The sequence below is a fragment of the Elephantulus edwardii genome, unplaced genomic scaffold (genome assembly GCF_000299155.1).
Source record: "Elephantulus edwardii isolate Elephantulus edwardi_28Jun2011 unplaced genomic scaffold, EleEdw1.0 scaffold00362, whole genome shotgun sequence".
Lineage (NCBI taxonomy): Eukaryota > Metazoa > Chordata > Mammalia > Macroscelidea > Macroscelididae > Elephantulus > Elephantulus edwardii.
In genome coordinates, this window is record NW_006400112.1 from 1,050,208 (window position 1) to 1,067,409 (window position 17,202).

Genomic DNA, 17,202 nt, shown 5'->3' on the forward strand with positions numbered 1-17,202 from the left:
ATGCTGCCTTTTGAAATCTTCTATTCAACTCTTTAGTATCTTGAATTCTTCCCTGTGCTTTGGCTTCTCTGCGCTCCAGTGCAATTTTCAGAGTATCTTCTGACATCCATTTTGGTCTTTCCCCCCCTCTTCTGTCTTTGTAATGACCTTTTGCACTCTTCCTGGATGATACCCTTGATATTCTCCCACAACTCGTCTGGTCTTTGCTCATTAGTATTCAAGGCCTCAAACCTGTTCCTGAGAGGGTACTGAAAGTCAGGTCGGATAGACTCAAAGTCATATTTTGGTTCCCATGGATTTGGTTTCATTTTCCTCAACTTCAGCATGAACTTGCATATGAGTAGTTGGTGGTCTGTTCCACAGTCAGCTCCTCACCTAATTTTCACAGCTAATATTGAGCTTCTCCAGCAGTTCTTTCCACAGATGTAATCAATCTGATTCCTATGCATACCATCAGGTGAAATCCAAGTATATAACATGCATTTATGTCTCTTAAAAAACGTATTTGCTGTGAATAATTCATTGATTGTGCAAAATTCAATCATTCTTTCTCCAGCTCCATTTCTGTCACTGAGTCCATGTTTTCCAACTACTGAATCTTCTTCTCTGTTCCCAACTTTTGCATTCCAGTCACCCATTATTATTAATGAATCTTGATTTCATTTGAAACATAGGATCTCATATTTTGGATTGTGGTTTCATGTTTTTCCAGAACCTCTATACTGCCTCATTTGTTTGCATTGTTTTGGATTGGTTGTTTTAAGCTCTTCCTGGTTTTTGCTTGCTGTGTCTTGTAGTTCTTCAAGTTTGTCTTTCACCTATTGAAAATATTAAATCATTGTTCTTTTAAATTCTTTGTCAGAAAGTTCCACCAGACTTTCTGGCTTGAGGAAATCCATTGACACTGTGTCATTTTTGGGGGCGTGACATCTTGGTTTGGGCTTGTCTAGGGTGTGAGGTAGCCTGCTTCTTATGTGACATTGCTGTCTTAGAGCTTTTCATGCTTGAGGTGATAACCAGTTCTTCATCTGTAGTCACTGCTCCAGAAGAGAATTGGGAAGGCGCACACATGAGTGTATGTAGGATGTGTGCACCTGCAGACCCATGCAGGGTGGAGGGGTTGTGTGGGAACCTGAATGGAAAACCAGAAAACTTTGATTTACCCCTTGAGAACTGGATCTGCCACCCCAGTTGAGCTCCAGCTGTCTCACTCTCTACTGTGTTAGGTGGAGGGGTTCCACATGGTCCAGCATTCAGCAGTGATAGTCCCTTTATTACCTCATTCAGATTTCTGCTTTCCTGCTTGCTCCTGGCAGGTGGGCTTTGACGTGGCTTATCCTGCTCGCTGTACCTCCCGAAGGCTTGCTAGCCCCTTCCGAGGCTCACTGCCCACCCCCCCCACCCCCGAGGCTACATACCGCCCCCTACCATGCCAAGGCTCCCTGCTCCCGTAGCTCCCAAATTGATTATTTTAATAACAGTTCTCACTCAAATTCCAACTGTCTTACTCACTCTGTTCATATTGCTCTGTTCATGATATTCTTGGTATCCTCCCATAGTTTGTTTGGTCTTTGCTCATTTGTGTTCAAGGCCTCAAACCTCTTCCTCAGATGGTTTTGAAATTCAGGTGAGATAGACTCAAGGTCAGATTTGGTTCCTGTGGATTTGATTTTCTTTCCATAGCTTTAACTTGAACTTATGGTCCTCAGGCCAAGAAAACAATATATACCAGATCTACAGAACATCTCATCCTCCCTGGAGAAACACTTCCATTGTGACTACAGTGTACTACAAGGGGAAGAGAAGTGACCCTAAACTACAAGAAGTCAATTCTGGAGTAGAAGTTCGAGATACAGGACTTTTCCTCAGAACCATCTGAGATAGGAAGCCTTTCCTGATACTAGGAGGTGGCTTTTGGACTTACCGGCTCCTAAACTCAGGAGATACTGGGTGCAGCAGAAAAAAATGGCAGCAGCTCGAGGCTTTAGGAATCACAGAATTCTGGAAAGCTTGAGATATAAGCCATCACATCAGGGTGGATAGGAAGAGGTAGGTATTGAATGAAGTAGGTGGGAGTAGAAGGGAATGCTGGTGGATCAGGGAACAGGGTAGGTCAAGACACGTGTCAAGGGCAGGGACAACACTGAATATTGGTTATTTCTACAGTTGGGAAATGTCTTTGATATGCTCTTTTCCATAAAATGCCTGTCTTTCAGATAATGTTTTAAATCTGAGCATTCAAATGAAAACAGACTAAGAAGAAGGATTGACCATCCACTTCTGAAATAGCAGACCTTCAAAAACTCTATGTACAATAGAGCACTCTTAGTCTAGCAGATATAACAACTGAGCCCTCCAGTATGGAAACACAAGGAGGAAGGAAGAGTTGAGCAGACATTAGTGATTGGAAATTGGAATGTGAAAAACATAGGAAAATTGGATATTGTTAAGAAAGAAATGGATGTTGAAAAGAGGAAAACCAATAACAAACTGGTATTAATATATATAGTGTGGTAATAATACTGTTAAGTACCATCGAGTCATAAATGACTCCTAGCAATTTTATGAACGAAAGACCTGAACACTTATATAACTTTGGGGTTTTGCTTTGTTTTGTTTTTTCATGTTCATAGACATCCGGAGGCAAGCCATTTTGGAAGTGGATGCCTCTCCTGCTTCCAAGCTCGTTTAATTGGGAAGCTTCACCAAACACTGCTCACCATGGGTAACCACCATTATCACATTTGGCACATCAGTGTCACAGTGTTTAGCTACACACCAACCACAAAATACCTCCATACAGCAATGCACAGAGCTATGCTACACCACTTCAAAGAATGTCTGACAAGAAACAATTTAAACCAGGCCTGCGGGCCACAGATTAAAATCACCCACCATGGTCCACTCTGCCAACAGAGCTCTTTCTATGGTGCTGTTGTTTAGTGCCATCGAGTTGTGTGACTTATGGCAACCCTATGAGGTCAGCAGCATGAGGCTGGAATCCATTTTGAAAGCCATCTGCAGGAGCTGGGTTCTACAGAAGTTTGTTGGCTGGGATTGGTGAGCATTAGGGTGGAATGTCGATTCGCTAAGGGGAGTGAGACAGTGTGATAAGGCCTCTTATTTAAAAATCAGTTAGGGCCCAAAGGCTGCAGACCCTCAGGCTTGGTTTAAATTGTTTCTTGTCAAACATTCTTCTAAGTGGTGTAGCGTTGGTCTGTGCTTTGCTGTACAGAGGTAGCTGTAGTTGTTGTGATGCTAAACACTGACATTGAGGTGCCAAATGCAATAATGGTTACCCATGGTGGACAGTGTTTGTTGGAGCTTCGCAATTAAAACAAGCTTGGAAGCAGGAGTGGCATCTACTTCTGAAATGGCTTGCCTCTGGAAACTCTATGAACATGGAGAATTGACCAAAGTAATAATAATGAATAATATATAAAATGTGAATACAAGGCCCGAAGCCTTTGTATAACTATCAACATTTATTGAAGTTCATAGAGTTTCCAGAGACATTTTGTTTAGGAAGTGGATGCCACTTCTGCTTTCAAAATTAATATTATAATAATTAGAAAATGGAATATTTATAGCTTCAATGTTGGAAAGCTGGAAATTGCTAAAAATGAAATGGAATGCATGAACATTGACATGCTAGGCATTACTGAAATGAGATGGACCAGTTTTGGCCCCTTTGATTCAAGTAATCATATGGTATACTATGAAGCAGGTGTGGCATCCACTTCTTAAACAGCATGCCTCCAGAAACACTATGAACTGTGATAAATATTGATAGTTGTAGAGGACCTTCAGGCCTTATATCATAGGGTTGCTATGAGTCATGCTTGACTCAAGGCAACAACAACAAAAACAACATACTATGCAAGGAATGAAAAACAAAAGAGTGGCTTTTATTCATAATCAGATGTCACTGTCAAGTTCTGTGATATCCATATGCACATAGGGAAGACCCATTAACATGACTTTTGCTCAAATATACGCTCCTACATCTAGAAGTAAAGAGGAAGGAATTGAGAATTTTTACCAAATTTTGCAATCTAGACATGACCAAGCATGCAGTCAGGATGCACCAATGATAATTGATGACTGGGCTGCAAAAGTAGGAAACAGTGAAGAAGGAATAGTTGCTGGAAAGTAATGGGTTTGGTGACAGAAATGAGGCTGGAAAAGGAATTCTTGAATTAAGTATTTTTGCAGTTTTGTATTTTATACAATGATTTAGTCATTGCACATAACTTTTTAAAAATGTGCAAAGGATGTCTTTACACATGGGTCTTACCAGATGGCCTGTGTAGGAATCAGATTAATTACATTTATGGAAGAAATCATTGGAGAAACTCAATATCGGCATTCAAAACTAGGCGAGCGAGCAGCGGACTGTGGGTCAGATCATCAATAACTCATGCAAGTTTAAGTTGAGGCCAAAGAAAATGAAAATAAGTCCACAGGAATCAAGATATGATTGAATCAATTCTATCAAGATCATATTAAGAATAGGTTTGAGAAATTGAACATCAATGATAGAAGACCAGATGAGTTGTGGGATAATATGAAAGTTATCATCCATGAAGAAAAGCAGAAGGTCATTACCGAAACAGAGGAGAAAGAAAAAAAAATCAAAATGTCAGAAAAGACTCTAAAGATTGCACTGAAGTGTCGTTGAGAAGTCAGAAGAAAAGGAAACTGTCAAAGAGCTAAACAGAAGATTTCAAAGGGCAGATGAGAGGACAGCGTTTTATAATGAAAGGTGCAGAAAGCTGGAATTGGAGAATCAAAAGAGAAGAATTTGCTCTGCATTTCTCAAGCTGAGAGAACTGGAAAACAAATTTAAGTCTCATGTCGAAATACTGAAAGATGCTGTGGGCAATAATAGTGAATGACCCAGGAAACATCAAAAGATGGAGGGAATACACAGAATCACTGCACCAGAAAGAATTGATTGACAGGGCAAAATTTCAGGAGGTACCATATGAACAGGAGCCAATTATAATGAAGGAGGAAGTGAAGGCTGCATTGAAGGTATTGGCAAAAATTAAGACCCCAGGAATGGATGGAGATACCAATTGACTTATTTCACTTGGGAAATGGCAGTCTTAGAAATTTGGAGGGCAGCTGTCTTGGCCAGTGGTCTGGAAAAAGTCCATATTTGTTCATTAACAACAGCAGTTGTTATGTGCCATTGAGTCTCCTGACTCATAGCCATCCTGTGTACCTTGAAGTGTGCCCTATTCTGAGCCAGTCTCACTGATTCTGACACACGTACCCTTTTTACCCCAGTTACTGTATCAGTCCATTTCATCTAAGGTCTTCCTCTTCTGTGCTGTATCTCCACCCTTCCAAGGGTGACGTCCTTCTCCAAGGACTGGTCCCCCCTGTGTGAGACAGAGCTTAAAAATCCTAGCCTCCAAGGAGTGATTTGCTTTCAACTTCTCCAAGACAGACCTGTTTGTTTTCTTGGCAGTCCATGTTATGTTCAAGATTCTTCTCTACACCACAACTCAAAGGTGTCAATTATTCTTCTGTTATCTTAAGTCATTGTCCAGCTGTGTAATGCATAGCAAATATAATTACAAAGACCATGACCTGGATCAGGTGTACCTCAGTCTCTAATCATTGCTTCTCAGTACCCTGGAGACTGCAGATACAAGTTTAATTACTTAGAAATAGTCATCACAGGTGTGGGAAATGTTTTGCTGTTGTTTGGTACTGTCATGTCAGAACTCATAGCTGACCTTCAAGTACGTATTCAGAGGTAATAAATAACTCAGATGGAACTTGCCCATCTTTCTCCCTGTGAACAGTTGGTAGATCCACTACCACATTGGCATGGCAACTTCTTACCTCATAGGCTATATCTGTCTTCCTGACATAGGAATGTAGTTAACCAGAATGTTAAAAAGATGTTTAAAATAAGCAAGACTGATAAATGTGTTGGAAAATAAACATAGACAGAATTCTCATTTAAGGCCAGCAAGTTTATAGAGGTACTTGGACCATATTTCATTATTTCCATTTACTGTAATTGGTAATGAACTTCTTTTTAAAAGTAAAAAGAATGGTATAAAAATTTCTTTTTTCCAGACTAATAAAGAAAAGGGTGCACTGGTGGCCTAGTGGGTAAGGTGTTGTATTGCCAACCTTAAGGTAGATGGTTTGAGTCCATTAGGTGCTTCACAGGAGAGAGATGGACAGTCTCTTCTTGTGTGATTTACAGCCTCTGAAAACTCTGAACGGTCAACCATGAGTCAGTTCTGACTGGATGGCACATATCAACCAACAACTATTAAGGAGAATCTGTTTTAATTTAATTATACTTTATCATGAAGCCATTTGAACCTTGATCATAAATTATTTTGATTAGCTTAAGAAATGGGTTACTTCAAAAATAAGTATTCTGAAGAATATTGTCTAGATTTTGTCCTCACAAGCATTTGTTTTACAATTTTAATTTCGCTCCTCGAGGAGAGATGAAAGAATTAAATACTGAAACATTTCAGAATGTTTCTTGGCTTTTGATATTTTCTGTTTTAAACTGAAACAGTTGTTGATGGTCTCTCAAGTTCTGGTTTTAGCACAGGTCAATTTTGAAAGCTGTCATATTAGACTATTCTTTCCAGTTTTCAGCTACTTAGTTAAGTTACCTTTCTTCAGTAAGTACTTATTTAAGAGAAATTTTAAAACCTCTTATTTAGTAGAGATTTTACATAATTTTTTCCTCTCCTTTTAAATAAGTTTTTAAAAAACTTAAAATTTTCGTAAGCATTCTAGTTGTGTTTAGTTTTTAATACATCCTTTCCCCCCTTCTTAAAAATTACAGCTTCAACATCTGTACATTTCCCACAAAAAAGCACTAAAGATCATGCCTTGCTGGAGGCTGCAGGACCAAGTCATGTTGCAATCAATGCCATTTCTGCCAACATGGACTCCTTTTCAAGTAGTAGGACAGCAGCGCTTAAGAAGCAGCCAAGTCACATGGAGGCCGCTCATTTTGGTGACCTGGGTAAGTGACTCACTTTTTTTTTTTACTTGGAGTAGGAAGAAGGATTTGTGTACATATTGTAAAACTATAGTTACTGAACAGTATTCTTTGAAGGAACCTTGGAGAAAGTATATTTTAATTAAAAGAATGTGGTTTTTTATTATGTGCTGTTGAGTCACTTGCAATTCATAGTGATCCTATGTACAATAGCCCTGAAACCTGCTCTATCCTGTGCCAACCGTATTGTCTCTGACACACATACCTTCATTACCCCAGTCACTGAATCAATCCATCTTATCAAGGGTCTTCCTCTCTTCTGCTGTCACTCTATTCTTCTAAGCATGATGTCCTTCTCCAAGGACTGGTCCTTCCTTGCAACATTACCAAAGTGTGTCAGAATCCTTAATCCTTGCCTTCAAGGAGCAGCCTGGTTTTACCTTCTCTATGATTAACTTGTTTGTTCTCCTGATAGTCTATGGTATATTCAGTATTCTTCTCCAGCACCACAGCTCAAAGGCATCAGTTCTCTTTCTATCATCCATAGTCATTGTCCAGCTTTCTGACACATAGCAAGCAGTTGTGAATATTATGGCCTGGATCAGGTTTATCTTAGTTTCCAGACTGACATCATTGCTTTTTAGAACTTTGGAGAGGTCTCCAACAGCAGACTTTCATGCCTTTTAATTTTCTGGCTGCTGATGCCAAGAGTGTTGATTGTGGAGCCAAGCAAACTAAAGATGTTTACACCTTAGTCTCTTCACCATCCATCATGATGCTGCCATTTGTCCCAATAAGAATCTTTGTTTTCTTGATGTAGAGTTTCAGTCCATATTGAAGGCTGTAGTCCTTGACCTTCTGAAGCAAGTGCTTCAGGTCCTCCTCAATTTCAGCAAGCAGGGTTGTGTCATCTGCATAATGAAGGTTGTTGATGAGTCTTCCAAGCCTAAAGAATGTCTAATATTTAAAAATTAATTCTTTCCAATAGAAGAAAAATAATATAGCTATGAAATAAATGAAAAATGGTTTTCACTTCAGTAATATTCCGAGAAATGCAAATTCATATAGTGTTTTACCAACAAATTAGCAAATGTTTAAACTTTGGTAATTTGAGCATTAATTACAGATTCAGAGAAATCGCTGATCTCATTTAGTGGAAGTGTAAATTGAGGAGGACCTTTTATTTGTGGTCGATATTTTTTGTTTGTATTTTAATGCACTTTGGAATTACTTATCAATTATTTTAAGCAGAACATCCGTTCCCTGTTTTAGCCTTCAGGTATGCCTGCATGTGTACAACAGAGATGGATATTCAAATATTTATAAGGCTTTTGCTGCCACCTCATAGTAATTAAACACTTGGCTGCTAACTTTATAGATTTACATTTTCTTCACAAAGGATTTGAAAGAACTGTTGAGCATAATGACTTTTGTGTTTGCCTAATTAAAAGGCCATACTTCTATCGCAATTCGAATCCACCAGCAGTTCTGAGGGAGAAAAATGTGCAATCTTTTGTGCAGTTTACAGCTTTGGAAACCCAGTGGAGGGTCAAAGGTCAGTAACCCAAAGAAAGGTCAACCATTAGTAGCGCTTTGAGTTTTACTGCAGTAATGAATGTGATAGTTTTTAAACTGCATTATGCAGATGACACAACCCTGCTTGCTAAAACTGAGGAGGACCTGAAGCGCTTGTTGCAGAGAGTCAAGGACTGCAACCTTCAATATGGATTGAGGCTCAAAATCAAGAAGACAAAGATTCTCACCACTGGACCAATTGGCAGCATCAGGATGGATGGTGAAGAGATTGAGATTGTTCACAGCTTTCGTTTGCTTGGCTCCACAGTCAACACTCTTGGCACCAATAGCCAGGAAATTAAAAGATGTATTACCATGTAAAGTCTGCTGTTAGGGACCTCTCCAAAGTACTGAAGAGCAGTGGTGTCTCTCTGGAGACTAAGGTGCATCTGATACAGGCCCTGGTCTTTGCAATCACTTGTTATGCATCAAAGAGTTGGACAATGACTAAGGAGACTAGATGCCTTTGAGCTGTGGTGCTGGAGAAGAGTATTGAGGGTACCATCGACTGCTAGAAAAACAGACAGATTCATCCTGGAAAGGGTTAAACCGGGCAGCTCCTTGTAGGCAAGGATTCTGAGGCTCCGTCTAACATTCTTTGGACTTGTTGTAAGGAAGGACTGGTCATGTTTGGTAGGGTTGGGGGGCAGCGCAGGAGAGGAAGGCCCTCTATGAGGTGGATTGATTCAGTGACTGGGGTAATCGGGATGGGTGTGTCAGAGACAGTGCAATTGGCACAGGACAGAGCAGAGTTTAGGGTTGTTGTACATAGAGTCGCTTTGAGTTGCAAGCGACTCGATGGCACATAACAACAACAGTGAATGTTATAGTTTTTTTAAAAAATTAACAACATAAATGTCCTTTAGTAGAGAAACAGGTGGCTTTGGTGGCCTAGTCCTTAGGAAACTATGCTATACTAGCCAAAAGGCCAGGCCCCTCTGGCATTTCAAATCTACCAGCTGCTCTGTGGAAGAAAGACAAGTCTCTAGTGTAGTTTACAGCCTCTGAAAACCTGCTTGAGGGTCAGCTATGACTCGATTAATATTCAAAAGCAATGACTAACTTTGAATTGAGTAGTAGGGTCTTGGTGATGCAGTGGTTAAGCACTTGACTTCTAAAGATCAATTAAAACCCAGCACCCACTTTATGGGAGAAAGATGTGGCAGTCTGCTTTTATGGAGTTGTTGTGAATCTGAGTTTACTTTGAACAGCAGTGCATTTTTAATGGAATTAATACTCAGCTTGGATTACTGCTTAGCCATTTAAGCATTTAAAGAAGATGTGGTGAAATATATCCAAGACATAGTAACTGAAAAATAGATCACGTTGTAATATGTAGAATATGATCTCTGTTGTGTTAAGATAATGTCTACCACCCCCCTCAAAAAGAAGTTTTTGTTTTCTGAATATAAACCAAATTTCTTCACCAAATTAAGTTCAGACTTCTTCACTAAATAAAGTTCTCATTAGCGGCAAGCATAATGAAACTTCATCTCACTTATTTGAGCATATTTGCACAGGAAGAACCAGTCCTTAGAGAGAGACATCTTGTTGCGAAAGTTAGAGGCTCAGCAAAAGAAAAAGATCCTCCACAAGATGAATTGACACAGTGACTACCTACCACAGTGGGCTTGAGCATAACAGAGATCATACAAAACAGGGCAGGGTTCAGGTCTGTTGTTCACAGGGTCTCTCTCAAGTGTAGTCAGCTCAGTGACACCTAACAACAACAGTAAAATACTGTATCATAAAATGGGGGGAAGTCAATGGTTAATTGAGTTTGGTTGAAAATATACAGCAGAACAATCAATTCAATGATTTTCATGTGTGCTGTTCAGTGTTAGTAATTGCATTCTTCAAGTTGTGCAACTAGTCTCTTTTCCCAGTTGTTCCTCCTCCATTAACATAAACTTACTGCTCTGTAAATGTCCTGTCTTTTGAGTTGTTGTCAGTTTGATCTTATACAGCCTAGTGTCAGTGTCTCAAGGAAGGTATTTATTTAAGTTAAACTATTGTTTGATTCCTCAGAGTCAGGGATGATAAAACTTTGTCTCACTTGCTTTGGGCATATTTCCAGGAGAAGCTAGTCCTTGGAAAGAGAGAGCGTTCCAGGAAAAGTGGCGGAATGACCTTCAATGAGATGGATTGGCACAGTGAATACCACAGTGGGCTGAACACAACAGAGATAAAGATGGTACAGGATAGGGCATGGTTCTCATCTGTTAGTCATAGAGTTGCTGTATTGTCCTTCTGTGCTTCATTGACTATGCAAAGGCTTTTGACTGGGTGGATCACAACAAGCTATGGCTGATTCTGAGAAGAATGAGAATCTCAGAACATTTGATTGTGCTTATGCAAAACCTATACTTGGGCCAAGAGTCAATCATCAGAACAGAGCAAGGAGACACTACATGGTTCAAAATCAAGAAAGGGGTCCACCAGAGATGTATTCTGTTGCCATACCTTTTAAATCTGTATGCAGAACAGATCATCCAAGACACTGGGCTGTACGAGGAGAAATGTGGCATCAGGATTGGTGGAAGAGTCATCAACAGCCTGCATTATGCAGATAACACAACCCTGCTTGCTGAAACTGAGGAGGACTTGAAGCAATATCAATAAAACGAAGATTCTCACCACTGGACCAATTGGCAGCATCAGTATGGATGGTGACGAGATTGAGATAGTTTACAGTTTTAGTTTGCTTGGCTCCACAGCCAACACCCTAGGTACCAGCAGCCAGGAAATCAAGAGACAAATTGCATTTGGGAAAGTTAGCTGTCAGGGACCTCTCAAGAGTACTGAAGAGCAATGATGTCAGGCTGGAGACTAAGGTGTGCCTGATCCTGGCTATAGTCTTTGCAATTACGTGCTATGAGTCAGAAAGCTTGAGAGTGACTAGGGATTATAGAAAGGATACCTTTGAGCTATAGTTCTGGAGAAGAGTTTTGAATATACCATGTACTGCTAGGAGAACAAATAGGTTTGTCCTGGAGAGGGTGAAGCCAGACAGCTCCTTGGAGTCCAGGATTCTGAAACTTGGTCTGACATACTTTGGGCATGTTGCAAGGTGAGACTGGTCCTTGGAGAGGGACATCATGTTTGGGAGAGTGGAAGGACAGAGCAGGAGAGGAAGACCCTCAAGGAAATGGATCGATTCTGTGATTGGGATAGTGGAAGTGAGTGTGTTAGAGAGGTTTGCATAGGATAGAGCACAGTTTAGAGTTCTTGTACATAGGGTTGCTATGAGTAACAAGCGACTCACTGTCACATAACAACAATAGCAAAGGCAATAACATTGCTTGGCTTTGAAAAGCATATGGCATAGTAGGTAAGGAGTTGCATTGCCTTCTCAATGGAAGGCAGTTTGAATCCACCAGCGACTCAAAGGGAGAGCAATAAGCAGGCTTCTCCTGTGCCAGTTACAGCCTCTGGAGAGTCACCTGTGAGTTGTTTCCAACTCAATTGCATGTAGCAACAGTACTGTTTAACTTAAAACTTCAGATTCATTTAAGATTTAAAGATCATCTCAGGGCTTAGTCCCTCTATTGATACATTTTTCTACATAAGGCCAGAATGTCAGGATTTTAGTGGATTATTCAGTAATACACTGTAATCAAAACGTGTATTGGTCACAAAATAAAATTGCATTACATATTTTTATAATGTAAAATGAAACTAAGCGAGCCCAAAACTATGATAATTTTATATTTGTTTGAAATCTTACACCTATAATTTATGCCACCATTATGAAAAAATAACCAAAAGCTAAATGTCTTTCAGCAGGTTCATGAAATCTGTGGTAGTCAAACAAGGATTACTGCTGAACGGTGACAAAGCAGCAGACCTCAGACATACAAACTATTAATTTAATTAGTGTGAACTTTAAGGAAATCTTCCCAAATTAAGAAATCTTGAGTGAGATTGTAACAATGTCACTATCTTGATTGTGATAATGTACCATAGTTTGATAGGGTATTGTCCTTTGAGCGTCTAGATGAAAGAGCCACAGGATCTCTGCATTATTTCTCACTGCTATATAATGTCAACATAAAGCATTTCATTAAAAAATAAAGTTCATTCTGCAAGTTCAAGATTTTCTACATTGTGGAAGTGATATTGACAGAAATAAGTTAGTACTGGCAATAAGAATTTCAGCAAAAATAATGATACAAGTCTTCTTTAATTTAAAAAAATTATACATTTAAGGTATTTTAAGAAAAGCCTTGATTTGAAGCAGATAGTGGTGTAAGCAGCAGCATACTCTCCTCATTCTGTAGGTGGTAGGTGCCGTTGAGTTGACTCCCCTGTGATCAGCAGATATGAACCTTGACTATCTGTGCCATCTCGTCATCTCTGATATACTTGAACCAGTTATTACAGACATTGTGTCAGTCTATTTCTTTGTGTCGGTCTATTTCTTTGTGTCAGTCTATTTCTTTGAGGATGGACCTCTCTACCCTAACCCTCCACCTTTCCAAGTATGGTGCCCTTTTCCCATGATCAGCTCCTCCTGACAGTGTGCTCAATATATGTGAGATGAAGCTTCACTATCCTTGCTCCAAGGAGTACTTAGGCTGTACTTCCTCCAAGATGTATCTGTTCTTTTGGAAGTCCATGGGATATTCAATACTCTTCTCCAACACTACAATTTTAAGGCATCAATTCTTCTGTCATCCTTAGTCATATTCCAAATTTGAGACACATAACATGCCATTGTAAAGATTTTAATCAGGTGTACCTTAGTCTTTAAGCTGACATCATTGCTCTTTGATGTCAAGTGCCTTAGAGAGGTACTTGACAGCAGATTTACCCAATGCAATACATTTTGATTTCTTGACTGCTGGTGCCAAGTGTGTTGATTGTGGAGCCAAGCAAAGTGAAATTGTTGACAACTTCAGTCTCTTCTTCATCTATCATGATGTTGCTTGTTGGCTCACTGGTGAGTATTTTAGTTTTCATAATGGATTGAAATGTAATCTATATTGACAGTTGTAGTCTTTGATCTTCTGCAGCAATAATTACAAGTCTTATGCATTTTTGGCAAACAAGATTCTGGTATCTCCTTAATGCAGTTTGTTGATGAGTCTTCTTCCAATTCTCATGCCATAGTCCTCTTCATAAAGTCCAGTCTCTCTTATCTTGTTCAGCATACAGATTGGATAGATATAAAGCATACAATGTTGCTACATGCTTTTCTTGATTTTAAACCATGCTAGAGTCCCTTACTTTTTCCGAAAACATCTGTTCTACCTCAATCTACATTACACCAAAAGAAAAAAAAAAAATAGAAACTGACAGCTATTTTTGCCAAAACTCTAAATATTGGTGAAAAGTTTGCAGAACTGAATGTATGCTGAAAGAAGTAAAAGATGTATATAAAAGGAAAGCAGTTTTTTTCACCTGCGTTCCAGCCCATTGTGATCATCTTTCAGAAGCAGTGTCACTTATTGACATACTAGCAGCCATAGTCTTATCTGAATGGATCAAGGCAGACTTTATTATAAACAGTAGTTTGTTCTGACCTCTCTAGGGCTGCCTGAGAACTAAAATTCTCATCGCCCTCATATTCATAGCTGACCCTCCAATGAGTTTTCAGAGACTATAAATTTCTTGAGAAAAGATTAATTATTTTTCTTTCTCTTAGTTTCTGATGGATTTGAACCACCAGAGTCACCACCATTGAGTTAACAGTGTAACTTTTTACTCACTAGGCCACCAGAGTTCCCTGAAGGACTAAAAGTAAGGTATTTTCCTAGACAGGTCTTTGAGTTCATACAGTGTGGAAGGAAATTATGTTATATCTGAAAGTTGTAGCTATCTGCTTCTAAGGAATGTAGTTAGGGCACAAAATAAGGCATAAAGACTTTAAGGAGAAGTCAGAGTTTTTAGGGGGAAAAAGTTTCCAAAAATACAGTGTAGATGAGGGAATTAAGAAACGTATACTCTTGCTCTGAGCAAATGTTTCATTAGAAATTACCTGAAATTCACTTTATTCTTTTGCCTTGGTCTATCTCTAGAGTCAGCAGCAGTGAGAGGTCTGTTTATTCCTTGCTGACTTACAGACTCATAGATAATGGTACTAACAGTGGGGTTTATTAGAGAAGGGAGTTGAAGAGTGGGGGAGGCAAAGAATGTCACCCAATACAAGTCCATTTTTAGCCCAGGTTCCAAGGCACAGTTCCAGGCTCTAGTTTTAGTTCAGCAGTCAAATCTAAATCACCCAGCAAGGTTTGCCTCAGAGCAGTTGTAAGTCATATTCTCATTAAAGCATCCAACAAAAATAGCAAAAACCTTTAACTGTGGCCAGCACAAATGCAAGAAGCCTCAAGTTACACCTTGCCACAGTTTCTCCATAGCAATTCCACAGTGTCTCTACCACCGTCACCACAGTCTTTCTCAGCTGGATGTTGTTTTAGTCTCCCTCAAATCTTGCCACCATTAAGTTGTGCTCGCCTCAAGTCTTGTTGCCCTGTGTGTGAAAATGCACTCATTCTCTTATCCTTGTCCCATAGTTGTTTATGGTTTGCAAGACCACGTGTCTGCTGCACTTAAGGTAGCTGGTAGCCAGAGTGGGTAACTGTAATGGCTAAAAAAAGTGAACTTTTAGGCTAATACCACAGTAAGTCACTGAACAAATGGGATACTCTAGTCATCAGCAATTTTTTTTAAAAAGGCAAGAACAAAACAGAAAATATATAAAGAGGAAAAATTTTATTATCAGAAACAATAATTATAATTAGTTATAATTAATATTATAATATTTAAACATCTATTTTCAACAAAAAGAAACAGGAAGAATGGCATTGTTAAAAGAATACAAAGGAGAAACTCCTACAGAAACCTCAATGATGAAATTATTAGTTAAGGACAATCAAATATTAATATGCTCATGATGCCATGATTGTTGTATATTTTTGAGCCAAAATCAACTCATAGCTCACATCCAGTGGGTTTTCTAAGGCTATAAATTGCATGGGAGAAAATTGTTCCTCTTTTTTCACACAGAGCAGATGGAGCAAAGAAAAATAGTAACTAAATGAAATCAGGACAATGATAAATGAGCAAAATGAGAATATTAACAAAGAATTATAAGACAGAGGCTGAAGTAACCAAATTATATAACTAAAGTATGAAGAATTTAAAAAAAAATATTGAAGGTGAATAGTGCCTGAGGGACTTGTGGGAAACCATCAGAAAATCCACTTTATGATAGTCTTAGAAGGAAAAGAGAAAGAATCTTGGAAGAAATAATGACCGAAAAGGTCCTAAATTTGATGAGAAACATAAATCTACACTTCCAAGACTATAAACTCTTACCAGATGAAGTTACAAAGATACACACAAAAACATAGTAATATTTAAATACCAAAGTAAAAGGAAATAAATTGTCACATACATTTAAGATTTAACACTCATTTTTCCACAGAAACTTTGGAGCCTAGAAGACAGTGGGATGACATTTAAATGCTGAAATTAAACAGCTATCAACTGAGAATTCTTACCTGGCAAAACTTCCCTGAAAAAATGAGGGCAACAGTAAAACATTCCCAGAGAAAGAAAAAACTCAGGGCATTTGTTACCATAAAATGTTCCCTACAAAATATGCTAAAGGCAGTTTTTTGGATTGGAATGAAAAGACACTGGACAGTAACTTGAAGCTGTATAAAGAAAAAAGATCTCCAGGAAAGGTACTCTCATGTATAAATATAAAAGCCAATTGTACTGTAATTTGAGTTTGTGACTACTTTTTATGAGTCCTACATGATTTGAAAGACATGAATGGAAAGTAGGTAGAAACTTAGTTTACTTCTGTTAAGCCATAACTGACTCATAGCTGACCCGCCAGTGGATTTTCAGAGGCTGTAAATTGTGTGGGAGATTACCCAACTTTCTCCTAAGGTACAGCTGGATTTGAACCGCCTGTCTTTGAGTTGACACAGTGTAACTCCCTACCTTCTAGGCTACCAGAGCTCCTTTATTATTCATGTCCTATATTGTTGTTGTGTACCATCAAGTCTTAAGCAACCAATAGCTGACCCTCCAGTTGTGTACTCAGAGGCAGTTTAATCACCCAGGAGGTGACTGGCCATCCTTTTTCAGCAGAGAAGCTGATGGATTTGAAACTTGTGCCTTCGTGATTGCAGTCCAGTTTCTCACCACCAGTATGCAATTTTTTTTTCAATAGTAGTAAAAGACGGGGAAGCATTATAAAAAGTTTTTCTGTGCTATTGAAGTTAAATCACTTTAATCTCAATTGCTGTAAAGATAAGATATTAAATATGATCCCTATGGTAGCCACAAAGAAAATATCTAAAAATACGTGTGTCTTCTTTCTGCCTCATTATCTGATATTTCACATTTATGACAATAGTAAAAAAATTGTGTAACCATATTGCTGCTGATGTTAGATGGATCTTGGCTGAAAGCAGAGAATACCAGAAGAATGTCTATCATTGATTATGCAAAGGCATTTGACTGTGTGGATCATAACAAACTGTGGCTGACTCTGAGAAGAATGGTTATCCCAGAACATTTAATTGTGCTAATGCGAAACCTATGCTTGGACCAAGAGGCAGTAGTCAGAACAGAGCAGGGTAACACTGCATGGTTCAAAATTGGGAAGGGTGTAC

At 38.9% G+C, this 17,202-nt stretch overlaps 1 protein-coding gene across 1 annotated transcript in view; it reads left to right on the top strand.

Annotated features, from left to right (window-relative positions):
* AKAP10 (A kinase (PRKA) anchor protein 10) overlaps positions 1–17,202 on the top strand; it is a 194,015-nt gene that overhangs the window by 28,361 nt on the left and 148,452 nt on the right. Inside the window, exons 2-3 of the mRNA XM_006902055.1 lie at positions 4,434–4,457; positions 6,815–7,018. Of these exons, the coding sequence (XP_006902117.1) occupies positions 4,434–4,457; positions 6,815–7,018 (228 nt within the window). The remainder of the gene's footprint in view (positions 1–4,433; positions 4,458–6,814; positions 7,019–17,202) is intronic.